At 33.9% G+C, this 20,933-nt stretch overlaps 3 protein-coding genes and 1 non-coding gene across 4 annotated transcripts; 1 reads left to right on the top strand and 3 right to left on the bottom strand.

Moving 5' to 3' along the window:
- Nucleotides 1-2,018: 2,018 nt before the first annotated feature.
- LOC143576891 (protein CURVATURE THYLAKOID 1C, chloroplastic-like) lies at nt 2,019-4,824 on the bottom strand. The gene is made up of 6 exons (XM_077060882.1): nt 4,655-4,824; nt 3,863-3,957; nt 3,610-3,696; nt 2,686-2,748; nt 2,546-2,583; nt 2,019-2,210 (listed from the first exon to the last, which is right to left on the bottom strand). The coding sequence occupies exons 1-6, from the start codon at nt 4,755-4,757 to the stop codon at nt 2,156-2,158; spliced, it is 441 nt and encodes a 146-aa protein (XP_076916997.1). The 5' UTR covers nt 4,758-4,824; the 3' UTR covers nt 2,019-2,155.
- Nucleotides 4,825-4,959: 135 nt separating this feature from the next.
- Nucleotides 4,960-5,032, top strand: TRNAA-UGC (transfer RNA alanine (anticodon UGC)). The gene has a single exon. It is a non-coding gene; the product is annotated as a tRNA-Ala (tRNA).
- A 1,990-nt stretch (nt 5,033-7,022) lies between these two features.
- Nucleotides 7,023-10,644, bottom strand: LOC143576890 (rop guanine nucleotide exchange factor 12-like). Its single transcript, XM_077060881.1, has 7 exons — nt 10,581-10,644; nt 10,377-10,493; nt 9,887-10,038; nt 9,747-9,821; nt 8,572-8,841; nt 7,931-8,251; nt 7,023-7,436 (listed from the first exon to the last, which is right to left on the bottom strand). The coding sequence occupies exons 1-7, from the start codon at nt 10,642-10,644 to the stop codon at nt 7,023-7,025; spliced, it is 1,413 nt and encodes a 470-aa protein (XP_076916996.1).
- Nucleotides 10,645-17,204: 6,560 nt separating this feature from the next.
- LOC143576889 (mitochondrial arginine transporter BAC2-like) lies at nt 17,205-18,272 on the bottom strand. The gene is made up of 2 exons (XM_077060880.1): nt 18,039-18,272; nt 17,205-17,858 (listed from the first exon to the last, which is right to left on the bottom strand). The coding sequence occupies exons 1-2, from the start codon at nt 18,270-18,272 to the stop codon at nt 17,205-17,207; spliced, it is 888 nt and encodes a 295-aa protein (XP_076916995.1).
- Nucleotides 18,273-20,933: the final 2,661 nt, after the last annotated feature.

Genomic DNA, 20,933 nt, shown 5'->3' with positions numbered 1-20,933 from the left:
TTTGTTTTTCTTTTTATAATTACTTTTTTTTTTCTTTGTCACTAGTATACACAAAGTGTAAGTAAATAAAAAGAGCTTTAATCAACGGGAGCACTCCATTACGTTTGGTCTGACAACCAAATCATGAAAAATAGTTGAAATTTTTTTAGGGGTGGTATGTTATCATGTTGTTCTCTTTGTTGTTGATAATATGATATTTGATTTTGAATCTATTTGGATGTTGGTGAAATATAAGAGTTTTATTCTTTACGACTCGTATTCGTTCGGTTGTTTAGTTTTGGTTCAAAAAGTACTAAATTTGATAATAAAAAAATGCGGGTCATATAGCCTTATACTACTACGTGTATAGACATATACGACTGGTTATATATTGCTCGTAACAAAGCTCTTGCACCTATGCGTCATTGTCGTGTACGAAAAACCCATACGAGTCATATAGCACACATGACTTGACAGGTTGGTGTCCACTATCTAAGGGTGGGGGTGGGGGGTTGATTATCACATTTCATCGACTTTTATTTATTATAATAGAGTGGTATGAAAAGCCGTTTATATCTATTCTCTATTTTATTAGAAGTAAGAAAAGATATCAAAATGTTATCTAATTAAATAGAAATATATATGACGAAGTTGACGTGTGTGGTGTATAGGAAGTGAGCAAATCAGATGTTTTTTAGCTAAATTATATGGTCAACAATGAGGATTACAATGTGAATGCTTTTATAGAAAAGGGAAGACCAACAGGGTGCAAAATTCAGTATAGCTCGTAATAGTTAGATTTTGCAATATTTTCATAGCCGGATCGGACGCCAAACCGGTGATCTTACCGGTTCACAGGTTGGACCGATCCGACCGGAACTCAAAACCGGATATAATATATAAATTTTATATTTAACTAAAATAGAACTTTAATTTTATTAAATTTCGTATTTAAACAAAGAAAAAGATTAGATTTCTGTTTTGAACTTAAAATAATAGAATAAAGTATTATATAATTATATAAATAGTAGTATAGGTTGATAATAAATAAAAATTATAATTAAATTTAAAAGTAACCAAACTTTTACAGATGAAAAGATGTGTGATGAACTGATGATGCATCACGTTTCCCTAGCTCTGATCTTTTTCCAATTTATTTCTCATCTGAGTTATCTTCTTTGTCTATCACCTCTACAACTTTGTTTTCTTACATGAAAATCCCTTCTAAAAAACGTTGAAGACCAAGAAAACATTGAGATTTTGAGTTGTCATATCTAACATTTAAAATACCCGGATGATTTTTGGGTTGATGGTTTTAGCACTTTTAATCATAGAAGTCAACTAGCTATTTCATTTAGGGGGTGTTTGGGATTACTTATTTTCACCAACTTATAACTTATAAACTTTTTGAAAAGTAATAAGGTGTTTGGGATTGCTTATATTGTGAGAAGAAAAGTTTCATAAGTTACACTTTTGTAACTTATTAACTTAATGGAAAGTTATAAGAAGGTAAAATAAGGAATCCCAAACACCCCCTTAACCTATTTTTGGAACCCGTCAACCTGATTAGCATGTTTACAACTTGATTACGACACGCCAACCCGTTAACATGTTTGACAAGTTTAGATAGATGTGCTAAACGGGTTGTATTCATATTACACAATTTTTAGTGTATGCAGATTAGGATCGATGTTTTTTTATACAAATAAAAATACGAGTCATGTTTGTGTTATAGTATAGCGCGACAAACCTGCCAACCTAAAACCTATCAACCCGACATGACTAACACTGCTAGTCTAATAACATAGTTCTGTTAAAAGAAGTGGGCAAACAAGCCAATTTTTACTTATCGGTCTGTAAGTACATTAACACAACTGAAATTATAAGAACCTCAACCTTCTGCTATTTAGATTAACACACTACACATTCTGTTGTTCTTCCCGTAACAAAAAGAGAACTCGATGAAGTATCAGAGTCAACAATGGAGGTCGATCGGATAAAATTAAATAACCAGATAAAAAGAACTTCAAACTTATTCACAATAAACACAAATCATTTATTTTCATCACGAAAACAACAGATCATGACCTAGAGTTAAACTTGTTACATATACAAGTTTCTCGTATTTAAGGTCGATCGCCACAACACAATCAAAAATTTACATATCAACTCTTTCTTATTGGCCAATAATTTCAGCTAACCACTTCTTGATGATTTCGGCCAACTCTTTCCTGTAAAGCAATAACACGGTAACTAAAGCTGATCAACATTCTTCTTGATATTTTTAAAGCTATAACCAAAATACGTTATAAGTTAAAACAAAAACAAAAAATAAAAAAATTTACAAATTTTAAAAAATAAAAACTTTGACCATCAAAAATATTAAGAACAAAGCCATTCTTTAAAAATGCATTAAATTAGTATTTATAAAACATAAAAATATATCACATTATATGTAAAAAAGAATTGGTCTCAAAATATTAATTAAAATGAAAAACAGTATATCTAACACTAGGTGGAATTGACATAAATTATTAGTAATCCAACTAAAGATAGAACAGTTTACCTGTCAGGCTTGAATAAGAGGTAGCGATATACGAACCACTGGAATTCAAAAAATAAGTGTTTAACATTTAAAAATGACATATAACTTAATAAAGTGCCAATGCTGCATATGATATAACCATGCAAAATAACATTACTTACTGTTGAGAACAAAATGCCAATGAGCTCAAGTACGCCTGGGAGAACAGGAAGCTTGTCGATAGCCTACTCGCATGAGAAATAAGTTAGAATATTCATCATGTTAGTTGATATGAGGGTAACACAGTTTGTAAGACCAACAATTTGTTTTTTATGAAACTGAAATAACTGACCCATAACCGACATAACCGAACCCAATCCAAAACCTATGGTTTGTTTTTATGTTTTATTCAAAAGTTTGAACTTCCAGTTCAGATTTGGTCTCGGTTTTGCATGTACTAAAAACCGAAAAAACAAACCCAGCCGACTTTTATAACCTAACCGAGTAACCGAACCCGTAAAAACCGAAAAACAAACTTTTGTTAATAATCAATTGCTCATGAATTAACAACAAAAATTAGGCTCAAAGTTTTATGCCCAAATTCATTATTTGAATCATTTTTAGGACCTAAAATTTCAAACCCAAATGACAAAACCTAAACAGATGCTATTGTGAAAACCCAAAAAAAACAAAATTGAACGGTTTTCAAAAACCCAAAAATGGGATTTTCGGTTTTTGGTTCGATTTGAGCCCAAAACCGACCAATGCACACCCCTAAGAGATAATGTTTGGATATTAATCCTATTTGCTACTATTACTACTGTTATTAGGAAATTGATAATAATGTTACCATTATTATTAGTATTATTTTCCCATTATTATTATTATTATCATTATTGTTATTATTAGTAGTAGTAGTAGTAGTAGTAGTAGTAATGCATTATTATTGCTATTATTAGCATTATTACTCATAAAACAATAAGAGCAAATATTACATAGTATATAACTTTGTAAGTGAAGGCGCCTCAAATATAAGTGAGAGATTGTTGATTTGAATCTCAACACTAAAGTAAGCTCTAAACAAGATTAGAAGAGTAAGCGTTTACATTGGTCACAGTAATTGAAGCCCAAAAGGCAACAACCGCCGCAAATCCAACTCCCAAAAGGGCAACCAGATCTTCAGGTTTATCCCACTATTCAAACAAAACATATACACAAACATTTAAGATTAAATAAAGAGAGAAATATTCATAGTCTCGTTTATACAAAAACTTAATTTTTTCAAAAAAAAAGGACAATTGGTCATGCTCCTAATTCTATTAACGCAATAAACATTTAGCATTCTCATTGAGGACTTACAATACTTTGGGCAGATGAAATGGTGTTCAAAGAAGTAGAAGACTCAGAGCTCCCACTTCTAGCCTTTGCAATAAAACCAACACGACCTTGTTTTCCTGCACTCAAATGATGTTATACGAATAAAAATATTTTTAAAAAATCAATTATGCCATCATATAATTCAATAAAACATAATTTTAGTGATGGCCCGTGTACCATATGCAACTCTTATATAAAATGTACACGTAACTGTATAACTGTGTACCATATGCAACTCTTATATAAAATGTACACGTAACTGTATAGCCAATGCGGCTATCAGGTACACTCATTCATTTGTTAACATTTATTAGTATTTTAATTTTTTTACAACTTTATTACCCAATGCAATTAAAAACTTAAAAGCCAAAATTTAGTTAGTAGATTATTTTATTAGTAAGCAAAGGAGCATAAAAATAAAAAATGTTTACGGGTATAGTTCAGGTAAACGAGTATGCATGTTTCGGGTAATCAGACCAGACCGTATATCAACTAATACCAATATACCATACCTGTCCCACCCGCGAAATTTTTAAAACTAATCCCATACCCGAATAATAGCATCAATAATTTGAAGCTAACTTCATCGAAAAGTAAACTTAAATCCCTAATATAGAAAGCACCAATTAAACCCCATTAACATGTAATCAAGTGATGTTAAGAATTCAAGTAAAAGCCCAAATTTTAACCGACCCAGATCGGTAAACGAACTACAAACTCATAATTATTAACAACAGCAAACTTATATTCATATTAAAGAGAGTTAAAGTGTACCTCCAATGGCGGGAAAAGTGTGTTTGGGAACGGTGGGACAACAGGGTCTGTTTTCACAGGCGAAGAGAGGAGAAAATGGGAGATTGGAGATTATTTGAGCCATGGATGGATATCTGAAACTATGGAATTGAAAGAAAAGCAAATTTAGCAATTTTGATGAGAAAATTGAGAGTGGGGTACAAGTTGATTGGAATCAATGGCAATCAGAAAGAAACTTGAGAGGTTCATCCATCACCACAAATTATCTGGTGCGATGACGTCATACTTACAGATATTTAGTGTTCTAGATAACGGATATATTGAACGGGGATGTAGCTCAAATGGTAGAGCGCTCGCTTTGCATGCGAGAGGTACGGGGTTCGATCCCCCGCATCTCCATATTTTATACATTTTTTAGCACTAGAAAACTGACCTTTTTTTTATCATTTAAATAAACATACATGTTCGTTATCTTCTAACATATATATTTTTAAACAACCCTTAAAAGTGACTTTATGATCATCTACGGACCACAAGGGTTTTTTTTTAAATGTTTTTTATTATTTATAGATGACAATAAACTTTTAACAATAAGATTGTTTTTGGCCGGATGGCTGTGTTGTTCACTTTGATTGTTGTGAGCCGTTTGGCTTTCGGGTTCGACACTCCATTAGTGCAAACGGTGTGTTCTTTTTCCTCTTCTTTTATAGGTGGGCCCAGGTTTTTTTTTAGCATATTAATGTGCACTGTTCACGACTTCATGTGCACGTTTCTTGGGTCGCCTATGTCTCTCATTTTTGCTTTATAACAACCAGATCAATTGTTCTTCAAACCATGTGTTGCGTTTGCCAGGCAATCTTTATTAGGATGAAATTATGTGAAGCCCCAACACCATACATCTAGGACTAGGTGACAACTAGCATACTTCTCCAGCCGAAGGTAACGCGGGCCAAACACAACATAAAATAACAAATGTTCTTAAGGAAAACAATGTATAAAAACCATTTGCACAAAGAAGAAATCAGAATGATTTCTCGTACCCAAGAAATAAAAAGCGCATATGCAAACTCCCCAAATGGCAATGAGAGATCCTCACTTGAAGCCTGATGCTAAAGGAAATATGAGGGTAACTATACAAGTAGAAACCTTAATACCCTAGGCCTAGGATTTCTTTTCATTACATTTACATGCTTATAAAACACATATTTATTCTCATGTTGGATGTTGATCGCAACCAAACATCCCATGCAGTCAACTTAGTTCTGTTTCAAATACAGACTCTAGGTCCAACATATGCTCAAACATTAAACAAAAGTTTCTGTTAGTAAAAGTTTACTTAAGATATAAAGAACAACTAAAACAAAATTTTACCTCTCAAGATGAATTGAACTTTTACACATTATTTTAACGTGTCTAAACATACATGGTTACTAGTTAGTTTGACTTCATAATATTTCTTTGTCCCTTTGTTTAGACCCTAAAAGGTGATATTTCCTTGTTGATTGAGATGAACACTAATGCTAATCATAAGTGGTAAATAATCATGAGGTGTGATAACAAGTGAAAACAAATTTAACGAACAAACAGTCCGACATGCTCCATTTGTGTTTATGCTTCTAATCAACACAATTCATGAAAGTAAAGTATCATTTGAGATCTAACAAAAATCAATCATATGATTCAGTTTGATTTTAAATCGTGTGGAGTTAAATTTAATGTTGTCACATACTGACATATTCATAACGTAAAAGATCCAAAATTCAGCCATACAAATTCTCGACTATTTCATAAAATGCATCCAACTCCATATGATTAACAAATGAATGAATGATACAAGATATATTGATTTAGCTCTTTCACCACTTTATTTGATTTTCCTTGTTCACTCAATAATAGTTCATTCATTACACTGTTGTACCCTAATTCATAACCGAACCAGTGACAAGGTAGAGCGCTCGCTTTGCATGCGAGAGGCACAGGGTTCGATCCCCCGCATCTCCAAATTATTAAATAGTCAAAATTTTTATTTTTAATTTTGAAGCACCAGAAAACTGTTCCAACTTTTATATAAAACTGATAAGTCTTTGTTCTTTTATTTGATCGAAGATCAAATGTTTTAGGCCATTGGTATAGAGACAGTTATAAAGCTGTAACGTGTAATCCTTTTATATATGTGGGACGAGCTTTCGCAAAGCCATATTATCTTTTACGATGGTGAAAGTTAAAATATAATGTTGTACAAGATTAGCGGTTAGCACTAATCTGAAGTGCTTTGGCATCTTCGATATATACACATGACAAAATTGCAGACTCTATGTAAGTCTGAATATTTACGCATGAAATTTCTTTCTATAACTTCAATTACTCTTTCTAACATTAACCATCACGTTTACTGTCGAGTCGATGGACTTCTTCCTCCTAATGTCTCAAGCCTTTCTATATATGACAATTTTTTGCTATTTGCAGCGGATGATTGTTTTGCTAATGTTGAGGTTGCGTTCCCATTTGATAGCTCTCCTTTGGAATCCTTTTCTTGTTCTAAACTCCAAGCTATGAAATCGGATAATGTCATTGAGGTAGGAGGGGCGTTTGCGTAATTAAGTTTTTCTAACTCTTCTTTTGCCCTAGGGAATTTTCCAGATGCCCTAGATGCCGAATCTTTAAGAGAGTTTCTTTTTAGATCTCCCGATGGATTTTGTGCAAGATTGTCCGCGTGTATTACGTCTTCGATTCGTGACATTACCTTGTGTGCTAGGCTTTCTAATACTCTTGAATAACTCTCGAGGACTGCGTGTCCTACATCCTGTCAATATAGCAACACACTATGGTATGTGAAATAGATCAACATGTTAACACACATAAATCTAATACATGTCAAAACGAGTTGGGTCAAACGCATCATAGTAATTTGTTGTCATAAAAAATTAAAATAATAAAAGTATTAATCATCATCATCATCAATTTTATTTTAAAATAATAAAAGTATTAACAATTTTATTTTAAATCCCTCGAAACATTAGAAAAATAAAGCCGCTTTTTTAACCCAAAAATTGATTTAAGAACTTATTATAAACAATGTCAAGGAACTTAATGGTATTTTTTTTTGTGAAGGTGTCTAGTTTTCTAATGACAACCACAAAATTAGTAGTAACTATTATAGAATACACTTTGGTGCATTTGATAATGTTTGAAAATAAACTAAATCGACCAAGAGGTAAAATTTGACACCCCAAAACCCATCGTTATTGACACAAAATATGAAGAATTTATGTAAATATGTGTGTGAAAGTTTCTTACTCGATTGTTTTCAATTTTGCTGGCATCTAACGCAGATTGAGAAATACCAGGATACCGATGTTTTAATACAAGTAATATCGTTTCTGCTCTGTCTTCAAATTGTTCTCTTTTCTCTATACTCACACCTGAACCCCATCCTGATTTTCCATCTTTATTTGTCATTTTTCTTCTCCATATCACAACAGATGCTTCAATTCGGTTCTTTAGATCAAGAATTTTATGCTCTGAAGTTAAGTCCATAGCAGCAAGGAAATTATCCGGATCAAAATGATCAACTGTAATATTTTTGTAGATCGTGTCTCCCAAACTTGCTCGTCCATTCTGTCACAAATGCATCATTTTTTATCAACTCAATGAAATGATCTTTTTATCTTTGTTTATATGACAATTTGCAAAAAGAGTAATTTTGAGGGGAAATTGCAAGAAATGAGGGTGAAGATTATAGATGGCAATATCAATTTAAAGTTAACATGTGTGTAACTGTGAATACCGTGCAAACACTTGTATGTGATATATAAGACAGTTATGTAAATATATAAAATATCTCTCTCTCCACCCTTGTTATATACTTATACGTGCTACACACTGCATGCACATGCCTTACGCTGTTTAAATTGGTTATGTATCAAACACACACGTACCTTGGGTAGTGCATCAATATAACTTTCTGGGATTTCCATCTCTGTGAGAATATGCGCGTTCATAGCCATGGCTGCTTTAAGTACTTGGTTCGCCGAGTCTTTCTGAAAGTGTAACCATTTTCGTGTAAGCTCAGATAACCCGTTTGGAGGAACCTTTGGAGTCGGTAACCACCATTTATCTCCTTCTCTTTTCTTATTTGATTTTGATCCGACATCATCTTTAGATACATAGGTAAATTCATTTTGATCCTTAAAATTATCTAAGCATTCCTGTAGTCACACAAAGAAAATATGTTGGTTAATTAGTTTTTCCTTAATGCAAGCAATAATTGTGAATTGTATGTCAGACAAATCATATAATAACAAATATTTAACTTGTTTAATAAGTGAGTTACATGTCACAATACATTTAAGTGTTTAACACAATTAAATGTAAGAAGTTCAATACACGAAGAACACATCAACATTTACAACAACTATAATAATAATATTTTTGTAAATTCTTAGCACTGTGTTTTAAAAGACGGATATGATAATATGTTATTTAGAAGACTGTATTCGACATTTCAAACTTTGTATATATTAAAAATAAATATGAACTTGTTAACATATATGGATGTTTCAATTCTATTGCAAATAATATTGAATAAATAGGATATTGTTCTAATATAATTTTGTTTGTTTTGTATATTGGATTGGACCGAGAATAATACGGGCTGAACTTAAAACTTACGGTGGGCTGAACACGTGCTGGTGGGCCAGGAGCTAAGTGGGCTGCAGTTAGCTTTGAGGATTCAAGTAAGGACGAAGCCCATTTGTGTTGTGATGAGATATAACAAGTCTTGCATCAAATATTTGGGGAGATTTTTATTCATCGCAACCATTGGTTTTCTCTCGGCGAGTTCATCTCATCTTGTATTAGGGTTTCATTCGGTTAGTCTAGTTTTATTATTGTTGTTCTTTCTCTCATCATCAACTGATTTGTATCAGTAGATGATTGGTTGTACTGTTAATCAAGAACTCATATTTGTGAGGTCTAAAGGTTTGGGAGGTGTTTTCGGTTTGGGTGAATATCTAATAAAGTTTTGTCGCTTTATTTTGCCGCTACATCTTTCTTGTTTATAAGATTATCTGTAAATTCTGATAGAACTTAATACGACCTTTTTTTTGCTTACCATGAGCATTCCATCAAGCTTCTTTAGGGCCGGAATATTCCCCCGTACATCGCTTCGTTGCCTCGTTATCATGATCTATGAAACTTATAAGATTTAGTAGCTTAAAATTTCAAAAATAACATAAAAAGAATGTGGCGTACCTCCATTATTATGCCATTAGTATTTTGCTTTGAAGGCACAAATTCAACAATGTGGTCCGTGACTGATAACAACCAATCGATTTCTTTACGCCACCTTGCTTTACTGTCTGGCGACATGGGTTCCAGTTGCGATATTTCTCCAAATACCGAAGCTGTAAAACAAGTATTTTGAAACCGTGTTCATGTCACTAGTAATGTAATAATTCATGTTTTTTTAGTTATCTTACACAAATCTCATATTCTGTTCTACCGATTACAACTGAGTCTAAACCCAAAATAAAGATTAAAAAAAAAAATCCAATTGTAAAACCATAATCAAACATATGTTCAGTTTGTATTGGAGTTTAAACAAAAGTATAGCAAACTAAAAAACATTACAATATGACCCTTTGTGACTTGTCACGTTATGACATCCCAAAATCATCATTTCTCCCATATGCAAACTAATCAAATTATAACCAAAAAGAAAATTAAATAATTAACGTGGTACCTGCGAGATTGGTGATGGCATTCGACAAAGCCAAAGCCGAAGAAACACCTTTTCCTCCGCCTGACATATCTTCACCCAACAACAATTTCGCGAACCTCTCCTTCATTGTTTCCATATCTGTTAAAATTCATATCAGAATCAAATTCATAAATAAAAAAAAATGCATAACCGAATTCAAACAAAAATTGTAAATTTGTAACTCACCTGCATATATGGCCTCTAGTTCAGGATCTAATTCCAAATTCGTGTCTGATTTATCTTTCGCCATTTTGATCGATGAATTCCAGCGGAGATTAAATAAATTGAGCAACAATTGTGAATCAGAATGGTGATTTGATGATGGTTGTGATTGCAATGGAGAGAGTAAAAGGGAATGTGTTTTTGGAAAGATGAAAAAAAAAATGGTTGTTAGGACAAGGATGAGGGAACGTGGGGTGCATGTTACAAACAGAATTTAAACATGACATAGAAAATTACTTCGGAATGGAAACTAGATTCTTAAAAAAAAGAATATTGTTTCAAATAATAATTAATTGTTATGATAGTTTAATAGAATAAATATTCAACAAATCATGGGCCTCATGGCACCATTGTGTATTCGCCTAATTCAAAATGCTATAAAATTAAAATATATATATATATATGCTCAATTTTATGGCATACTTTTTTTTATGAAAATAATAGATTATATAAAAAAAATTGCATTTAAAAAATAATAAATTTAGATAAAATCGTTAAAGATAACTATTTTCTTTTTCATTATCCCTTACCATAACTAATGCTCCTTATCCCTTTCCATTATTCTTGGCATGACTTGGTTTAGGAAAAATATTGTAATTTAAGAGTAGTTTAGTTTATCGATTAATAATCGGAAAAAAAAAGGACTAGCGTTCAAGTATAAAATATAGTTATGTATCTAAGTATCTAACAATTACAGCACCTCTTTTTATTTGCATCTCTAATTCTCCTCTTTATGTAACCCTTTAAAAACATTTACACATAAAGAATTATAAGAGCTGAAAGTCGAGCAAAATATAAGTTATGATGTTTACAAAATAATATATCGATTTATTAACAAAAATGTTATTGTCATACGCTACTAATAGTCCCCTCATCATATATCATTAGTCATAACCAACACATAAAACCTAAAAATAAAAATAAAAAATGTTTTCAAAGATCAACTCAACATAATCCAATTATTGGTTTTGACTTAATTGTTACCAAGGGGCCCAATTTACAGATTGTTACGTTACACTCACAAGTCACATCTAGCCCCTTAAATTTTGAAATAAATAGATTTGGTCCCTTTTAATAATAAATGAGATGACCATCGCCATCAAAATTGTAATTCGTTCGAGTCCAAATTGAAATCCCAAATGTGGACCATTTAGTTTCTTGCTTCTCAGCATACAATTTTAATTGAATTGTTGTTCAACGAATTGGAATCCAATGCTTCTAAGTTTTCGATATTAACATATCATAATAAGATAGGTATTGATAACTAGCGTCTTATATATGATAGTAAAATCATACACATAGTCACATATATGTAGGGCACTCAATCACTCATTAATCGTTGGATATCAATATACCCGTTAAAATCTGTATCTAGGGCTGGATGGAATGGATCCATGAAAGGAAGACCAAGCATGGTGACTGGTGAGAGTGCTTTTGGCTAAATAAAGTGGCAAGACAGTAGTGCACGGGAACACCACTATGTGGCTTTCGTTTTGATACAACAAAATTAACATGGAAGACTGATTTGGATGTATGTCAACGGAGAATGAGTAAATGGGATGGAACGCGAGAATGAAGCAACGAGAGGGGCAGGAACACCGCCTCGTGGCCTTTGGTAGTTGATGAAATTGACGGGAAGAGTTGGATGCAAAAGATTCATAATGTCCCTTTTTAAGAGGGAAAGTAATTAAGTTAAAGAAGTATTTTACTAAAGTAACTTACACTTTTTTTTTATTAATCTAAAGTCACTCAATTTCATTGGAAGTTTTTATGCTATGATTTTTTAAATTAAGTGATCTAAGTGAGCATATATGAGTCGTAATTACCATTTAGTGATTATTTTTCTTAAACTAACTTGAAATTGTAACTAATGGTAAAGAAATAAAAATTCAATACATATAATCAAGTTTCATAATTGATACATGCTTCATTTCTGTGCTTTATTTTAATAAAAAAAAAGGATTAAAGAAAAGTTTTACATTATTGGAGCACCTACGTTATGTTTCCGAGTTAACATAACAAAAGAAAAAAAAAGTTTTCTTTTCCTTTTCATTTCTTTCTTTTCCCTTCATGCATCACATCACATCACATCACATCACATCACATCACATCACATTTCCATTCCTTTTCTTTCAATTCTTTTCATATTAGGAAGAAAAATTTTACCTTTTAAAACCTCATATTTTCCACCCTTTTCTTTCATTTCTCCTCTTAAATGAAACTTGGAAACACAAATTTTTAACTTTTCATTCCTTTCTTTCAAAAAAGAAAAAAAAAACAACCATCTGGGAACATATCCACTTCTATTTTTCTATTATTTTTTTTCCTTTCTCTCCTTAAAGTGGAGCTAGGGAACACAACACAGTTAACGAAAATTAAGTGACTTGAAATTAACAAAAAAGAGTTTTATAGACTATATGGTATAGAATATAGATACTATTTTAATTCTCACTTCACATCGGCACGTCAGGATCACATCATACCCCGTTTTACTTCACTATCTTTCATAATACTATGAAAATGGTCACTAATTTATCAGTTCATCAGTTTCCTCCCTTTTCACATAAAATAATACTATTTATATAACTAAAATTAATTTAATACAACTAAAATTATATTTTAAATAAAATCAAAATTATTTATTAAAAAATAACAAGAAATAAAAATTACTTAATATAAAACATAAAATAAGAAAAAAAAATACAATTAAGCATAAGTTGGTGATTTGGATTGCGACACCTCCAATACTCGTGACCTGCTTCACGGTCTCTGTTTAACGCAACTCTTCTAGTTTTCGGTGTCGAATTTTCACCCTCGTCAATTACTATAGCAGTTGCAGTAGACACGACCGTATGAATAAAAAGTGGAACGACCAAACTCGAATCACCATCAGGTACAGAACTACAAGGGGGTCAGGAGGGTCACCGGACCCTCTGGCCGACCGGTGTTATGCAGACGATGGCATGTACAACAGTTATTTTTTGTAGCTTGACTCCCTAAAATGCCACTGTTAAGAGTATGTATAGAAGAGAAAAGATGGTGAGTGATGTGGGCAAAATTATATATAAGTATTTATAACTTTATCCTACACTTTTGAGTAGCTTTGGAGTAGTTTTTGTTAAATTATATTCGGTTCTCGTTCAGATTTAAAGTTTTAAAGATTCAAGAGACAACGAGTTAAAATATCATATTTTGATAAATTGCTTTCTATTAGAAAATGTGAATTTGAATGTGAATTATAATAAACTGGAAGTTGATGTTTCAAACGTCTTTTGTGTTATCAAAATTTTGGTTTATAAGTCAATTAACTTTGTTAGCATTGCAATTAATTTATAACATTACGTAAATGGTGCATATTTCAACTAGTTTAGTTCTTATTTTATTTTTGTGATGTTGAATTATGTAGACCACTCAGATCGAAGTTACTAAATGGTTTAATTGAATTCAAAGCAATAATGAAGACTAATGGGCTAAAAGCCCATCACGTGAGATCAGTTTCCATTCAAGTCACCGTCATACTAATGTATTTAGAGGACCGCTGCTATGAGGGTTGGGAGGTGGACCTTAAGGGTGCAAACGAGCCGAGCTGTTCGCGAGTTACTCGAGATCGGCTTGTTAAAAAGCTTGATCGAGCCTGAGCCCGAGCTCGAGCCTAAAAGTAAGCTCGTTTAATAAACGAGCCCGAGCTCGAGCTTCACTTAACGAGCTCGAGCCGGCTCGCAAGCCTAAACGAGCCTATCATTTTTATAATTTTTTTAAAATACATATTTAATATTTATTAATTAATATAAATAATGTTATGAAAAAATGAATAAAATAATTAAATAATATATATTATTTTATACATAAAATATTAAAATAGAAAAATATATAAAAATCATTATAATTATATAAAAAAATAATTGATAAATAGCAAACAAGCCGAGCCCGAGCCCGAGCCGAGCTCAAGCTTGAAAATCTACTTATGAGCCGAGCTCGAGCTTTGAAAATAGAGCTCGAAACGAGCTGAGCTCGAGCTCAGCTCAGCGTAAGTTAAACGAGCCGAGCTCGAGCCTAGTCGGGCTCGGGCTCGGCTCGTTTGCACCCCTAGTGGACGTCGAAGTCAGAGGCAAAAGAAGGGTTTCGACAAAAGGAAGAAGAAAATAAAGAAGGTAGAAGATAAAAGCCATTTGTTCGAGCAGAGAGGGTTTGGGTTTAACACCTACTCATCCAAACATTCTTATTATTCAGTTTGAATTTATTATTTTCGTCATGAATTTATTATTTGAACCTATTTACTTTCTTTTGTTCTTGAGTATGGTTGTTGGCTAAACTCCATAGACTGCCTAGATTATGATGAATCTATTTTGATGTTTTGATTTGACTTGGGATTATTTATCGTTATGGTTTTTATGGTTTAGTAAAAGATTTATTTATAATTAATTGATGCATATGGATACTTAGGATTGTTTGATGAGTTTTATTCCATAGCTTTCCTTGATTATTGTTTGTCATATGATAGGGTGCTATTAGATCAATTACTTTGTGTTCTTGATTATTTTATGATTGATGTCATGATAAGATCATAGGAATAATATTGTCAAATAAACCTAAGTGTGCTGCTAACCTAAAATCTGTAAAGTGCTAGGTTATTGATAGATCTTTATTATTTAATCTTGCTAGATTTAGTTTTTCGTAAGGAGTCCGTCTAGGGTTGATTATTTATTATTGTCTATTAAATCAATTAAATATATTAAACTGCCTTTGATTTCCGCGCTGTAAGGTAAGATTTCGTATAAAGCAACTGGATCATAATTAATTAGGTAACCGTAAGGAAACTTGATTTTTAATACTGGTATGCACTAAAATTTATTAGAAACCCATAGGTGTCTTCTTGAGAAGGGTCAGGGGTCATGCTCGGGTTTTCTTTTAAGTGTCTATTTTACAATCCTAGTCCATAACTAAATATTTTCCCGGGTTAAGTCATAACTGAAATTTAGGGGATTCTAGCCTAGGTAGTTTTTTCTCATCATCATCTTATTTAAATATCAAGCTTTTGCTTTTGTCTAATTTACTTGTTTTCTTAATTAGTTTTTAATAATAGTCTTAAATTAGTATTTTAAATAAAACCCCCTCAAACAATTATAAATTAATAAATCGTGTTTGTAGTCGAGTCTAACTAGCTAATAAACGTAATTTAAAGAGTCTCGTGGGTTCGATATCCAGACTTACTTAGCTTTAATAGAGTCGATCGGTGCACTTGCCGGTTAGTAGTTTAGTCGAGTTTTAGAGAGTCTAGAGTATTATTTAGTGTTTATTTTTAGTTAATTTAGTTAATAAATATCTCCAATCTAGCTGTACGGAGCCCTTAAGCGCCTCCAAGTTATCTCCAGTTCTAGGGAAACCCACCGCCCGAAGGGCCACTGGTGGTAAAACCCGGATGCCCTCGAGATCGAACTGAAAATCACAAAGATCTCAGTTTTACTTCATTGAGCCACCCATATCCCCAAAGTATTGTAAGTAGGAATTGAACTTGAGTCTCCGTTAAGAAACCCAAGCTCCTTATCACTACACCACATTGAATGGATTATGGTGTAATAATAGTAATCCTTACCGCTTTACATGGTTGGCGATGTATTTATTTTGTTAGTTATGATCATTGTCGGAAAAGAAAGATGATTGTGTTCTATATCTTTATGGCATTCGATTAGTAACCATAACCATAGTCTAGATTTAAAAAAATATATATATTATGACCCTACGGTTAAAAAGTTCTGGTTTCGTCACTGATCGCCATCGGATAAAAAATCCATAACAAAATTGAAATAAAAGTTTCAGTTGAGAGAGAAAAATGAGAAAAGACGGGCTTATTTATATGCTTTAATAAGTTATTTAATTTAATTTTAAAAATAAAAAGCTAAACCACAGTCAAACTATAACATTGAATAAAAAATAGTTTTTTGTTTTTGGAAATGGTCAAACATAACAACATGATTAGCGGCATTTTTCATCCGAAATACCGCTGCCTTGAGACACCGAAGTGATTGGGGGCGGTGCTCATCGTCAGCACCGCCAGCCACCTGGACTCCTTCAGCGGCAAATTAAGAACCACACCTATTGGTTTAAGTGATTTTAGTGGAACACTTGATAACAAGTAAATGTTAAACAACTTCAAAGTATTTATCTTTACATCTATATGTTCATTTTAAATATAAAAAAATGAAATTTAGAATGGCACATCAATAACCTAAAGATAAAGAAAAGATGCTTAGAGCTTTACATGTATGATTCACTGATTCAGTAATAGGGTAGAATATCACTCGCATGATACATACTAGCCTCATACTTGTAAAAAAGTTCAGAACTAGTTTCAATGTTTCATATCGATCCCGTCTCACACATAAATAAAAACTACTCATCCCAAATGTTTTAGGCTTACTCGTGACAGGCTCTAGTTTATTTGTCATGCTTAATAGTATTCCATGATGAAGCAAACAACAATTTTAACTATACACATGAAATATACATAATACATTAATACACATATACTATACAACAAATTTGTCCGCTATATTATCAATCTTTCCGGTGTGTTTTCCGGCCAAAGGTTTAGTTATTATTATCATCAAACATACACCGTAAAGCCGTTTCATACGCCGTGAACACCGCACCATTCACAACAAACGCCCTAAACACCGTACTCCCAAGTCCCCGGAATAATACTCCGGCGCCGTCCATTCTAACACTCTGCCGGAAACAATCCACTATTCCGGCATACTTCACCGGAGAACTAGCCGTCTGAGCTTGAAGCCTTGTCTTAACCACATCCACCGGATAACAACACACCCAACTATTGAATCCGGCGAGTCCTCCGGCCACCACCATTGTCATACAACTCTCTTGGCTGCTTCTCCGGCAACCCGGATGAAGTATCTCTCTAACGTATTCATATGTCCAGAAATAGACGCCGTATGAGGGTGCGTCGCGTATGGTGGTGACGGTTAGCCCTCGGAACACGCCTTTCCACCCTTCGGTCTGTATGATGTGTTTGACTAGACGCGATGGCCCGCTTTTGGGCTTGGTTTGGTTTTCGAGTTGTAACCGGATTTTGATGAGCTCGATTGGCGTGATCACGAGGCTTTGTATCGCGCCAGCCCCCGTCCCGCCTAGTAAGACGCTTGTGTACGAGGGTGGGTCGGTGGCGGGACGGTGCCTGTTGAAGAATCTTGATAATGTGGCGTTAGATTGAAAAACCAGCGCGTTCTGCATTGAAAGATTGCGTTAACTAAGCAAAATATACGCTTTTAAGTTTTAAAATATGCAAAACTGGGCGTGTTTGGGATTGTTTATTAATCAACTTATTTACTTATCCAAACAAATTATTCTGGATAAGTAATTTGAATAAGCAATCCCAAACACCCTCATAGTTATTGTCAACGTTACCTGAAAGGTAACGAAGGCAAGTGGAGCGCCCATGCCTTTATAAAGGGCAAACATTCCTTCTTTAGCTGCAAAATTCTTAAGGATGCCGAATGTAGATTTATTTTCACGGCTTTGTTGTATGATTCTAACGGTATCAAGGGGGTGCCCCGCCACAACACCAGCACCTCCACCGAATCCCCCCGCTAAAAATTCTTTGGCCCAACCACTTGCAAGAAAATCCCGCCATAAATCCATTTCATGAATTCTCTTTAAATACCAGATAAATATTAAAAAGACTAGACGTAAACCTAAAAGGAAAATAAACAACTATGTAATCTATAAACTTATATTTGTGCGGTTTCTCTTGATCATATATTAGCGGAACTAGAGGATCTCATGGTCCATTGACCCTCTGGCCAAGTAAAATTGGGTATATAACGGCATCATGCTCTTGCAGTCAGGCCGGTCTAAAAGTTATCCTCTTTAAAATCCGTAACTGCAGCAGATAAAAAACGGTTCTATTATGAAGCGTTCCCCCACCGTTCTTTCCCTTTCAAAATTTTATTTTCTTTTACATGTACATGGGTTGATTGAAAGGGACTTACATTGAAATTAGAAAGAGACCCTAAATTGAATAGGAATATATATTTGTTTGGTTAATATATTGGGAGCCTAATAACACGGGGTGGGGGTGCGAAACAATAGCTTGCCCATGCACTAGCAAGTGGTTTGCAAGTTTGTTACATAAGAGCCAAAAATGGAAATAGAATAAGAATTGGGTCAAGATGATGTGCATAAAGTGGGCCGAAAGGATGATTTTGACTTTCGAGTCTTTTATTCAAAGTCATACACAACGTTTTGTAATGTTTTATTATGTTATGACTTTTATTAGTTAATTTAGCTTTATATTTGTAAAGTTTTGCTACGAGTTCTAAAAATTCAATGTTGTTTCTTGAGTTCACAAACGTCAAACTCCGTGTTCGGGACTCACAAAATTGTAATTCTTTTGCTTCTATGTTCTATTAAAAAGGTTGCTGCAAGATTAGATGTCCTCATGGACCTCATTGTTGAGCCCGACTCAACCAAATAAGGTCCAACCAATGTGCGGCCAGTTCTGGTAAGCCTTGGTTAGGACCGGCGCGTAAGGACTAAAGCCTGACAATGTGGTCATGGTCCTGACTCACCTGAGCATTGGAGTGCCCACAAGGTGGCGAGGCGTTAACAGATTTATTGTGGTTGCATTTGCATTGTGACTCGACAAAAGGAGGAAAGATGTCTGGCCATCCACAAGGCGAATTTGAACAAGTTAAGCTAACCGTAAAATATTCGGGAGCAGCACCGAAGAATATACACAAGTGAGTCTTTTTAAGTATGTTACACACATCAACCTTGTGCAAAAAAATCAAAATTTTAGAAATACAAATGGTAATTTTAAAGATAAAAGTAAAAAAAAAAAGTAATTTTAAGAAGAAATATGTCTTTGTCCCTTTTTTAAAGACAATAAAACATTCACTTTGTCCCTTTTTTTTCAAGACAGTATAACATTCATTTTCACTAAACATCTATAGCGCCTCAAGGAACTCAAACCTATGAAAATCAAAACCAAATTCATAGCCGTAACTGAAAATGCAATTTACTTTACAAACAAGTCTGTATTTATGTCTTTCATGATTATAAAGCTAACAAAATTGTTAGATTTGTGACTTTTTAAAAGTTATTCAGAGAATGAGTGAAACCACATCGGTTAAATGAAAGCAATCAACACCAAAAGAAACATCAGCATCGACATTAAAACCAAATATCAGCATGATTGTTATCACCTAGCCAGCATAGCAATATTCAAAGCAACATTTCACAAATCACAACATATAAGCAAGCAGCATCAGTCCTGCAATGAATCAGGTCTCATTTATTTCCACTTTTCTTCAAACCAGCACCTCCAAGTGCACCCTTTTGAGCTTTTGCTCTGAGTTCCTTCAGAGCCTGCAAACACGGATTTATGATCGTATTTAAACCGTTGAACTACCTGTTGGGTTCGTAGGCCTTGTTGGCCCGGTTTATTATATGAAGTCAAAAGAGGAGACGGGTGTGGGCGGTCGGGCCCAAGCCCGGCCCGGTTTAGATTTCTTGCATAATAATTTACTAACCCTAGTTCAGTCTCTATATAAACAACATTATGTACTTGTAATTTTTGTCACTCAATAAAGATATACCTAGTTGCCACCCGTGGACGTAGGTCAGTTTAGACCGAACCACGTTAAATCCTCGTGTTCGTTTATTGCTTTCGTGTCGTGTTCAGTTTCGTGTGTGCGTTTAATCCTAACAAGTGGTATCAGAGCTTAGGTTTGGGATTACACGAAGAACACGAGAACCCACCGAGTTGTCGCCGCCACCCTACTGTGCTAGGGTTCCGCCGCCGTCGCCGTTCGATTCTCGCCGCCACAACAGCCGGTTGTCGCGGTCGCTTGCCGTCAAAGATTGGAGTGTTTGGGTTCCGTACGAAACAAGTTAAGCAACGCATCACCACCGTTCAGTTTGTTGTTGACCAGAAGAGGAAGGCGAGGAGAAGTTCGTTTGGATCGCCGGATTGTCGAAGGAATATTTATGTTCTGAGTTTGGTGTTTGAAACTAGAGAGACGAAGGAAGAAATATATTATTTTTCTTTTTCTTGGAGTTCACACCAAACAAAAGTTAAGTAATTTTTTTTACTTTGTTGCGTGCTCCTCGTCACACCAATTACAAAAGGCAGTAATAATACAAAAGGCAGCAGCCGAATTTGTTCATTATTGTGTTGGCCTAAAGTATTTGGCAGTTTAGTCAAAACAGTTGAATCAAAATCCTATTTTTTTGTTGAAGAACAGTTGAAGTCGTTTAAAGAAACGGAGAACCAGTGCCAACCGCGTTTGTCAGGTTTAT

Source organism: Bidens hawaiensis, unplaced genomic scaffold (genome assembly GCF_021521415.1).
Source record: "Bidens hawaiensis isolate Kalapana, Puna unplaced genomic scaffold, B.hawaiensis_p1.1 tig00028335_1, whole genome shotgun sequence".
Lineage (NCBI taxonomy): Eukaryota > Viridiplantae > Streptophyta > Magnoliopsida > Asterales > Asteraceae > Bidens > Bidens hawaiensis.
This window is presented reverse-complemented; position numbering and strand designations above follow the sequence as displayed.

Excerpts from the sequence above, each read along its gene's own strand:
- LOC143576891 (XM_077060882.1), bottom strand. The coding sequence starts at position 4,757 with ATGGCTCAAATAATCTCCAATCTCCCATTTTCTCCTCTCTTCGCCTGT. Across the intron at positions 3,697-3,862 it reads TTTCATCTGCCCAAAGTATT|TGGGATAAACCTGAAGATCT; the intron begins GTAAGTCCTCAA and ends TTGTTTGAATAG. Across the intron at positions 2,749-3,609 it reads CTTCAATTACTGTGACCAAT|GCTATCGACAAGCTTCCTGT; the intron begins GTAAACGCTTAC and ends TCATGCGAGTAG.
- LOC143576890 (XM_077060881.1), bottom strand. The coding sequence starts at position 10,644 with ATGGCGAAAGATAAATCAGACACGAATTTGGAATTAGATCCTGAACTA. Across the intron at positions 8,252-8,571 it reads ATATTGATGCACTACCCAAG|AATGGACGAGCAAGTTTGGG; the intron begins GTACGTGTGTGT and ends CATTTGTGACAG. Across the intron at positions 7,437-7,930 it reads GCAAAATTGAAAACAATCGA|GATGTAGGACACGCAGTCCT; the intron begins GTAAGAAACTTT and ends CTATATTGACAG.
- LOC143576889 (XM_077060880.1), bottom strand. The coding sequence starts at position 18,272 with ATGGATTTATGGCGGGATTTTCTTGCAAGTGGTTGGGCCAAAGAATTT. Across the intron at positions 17,859-18,038 it reads TTGCCTTCGTTACCTTTCAG|AACGCGCTGGTTTTTCAATC; the intron begins GTAACGTTGACA and ends CTTTCAATGCAG.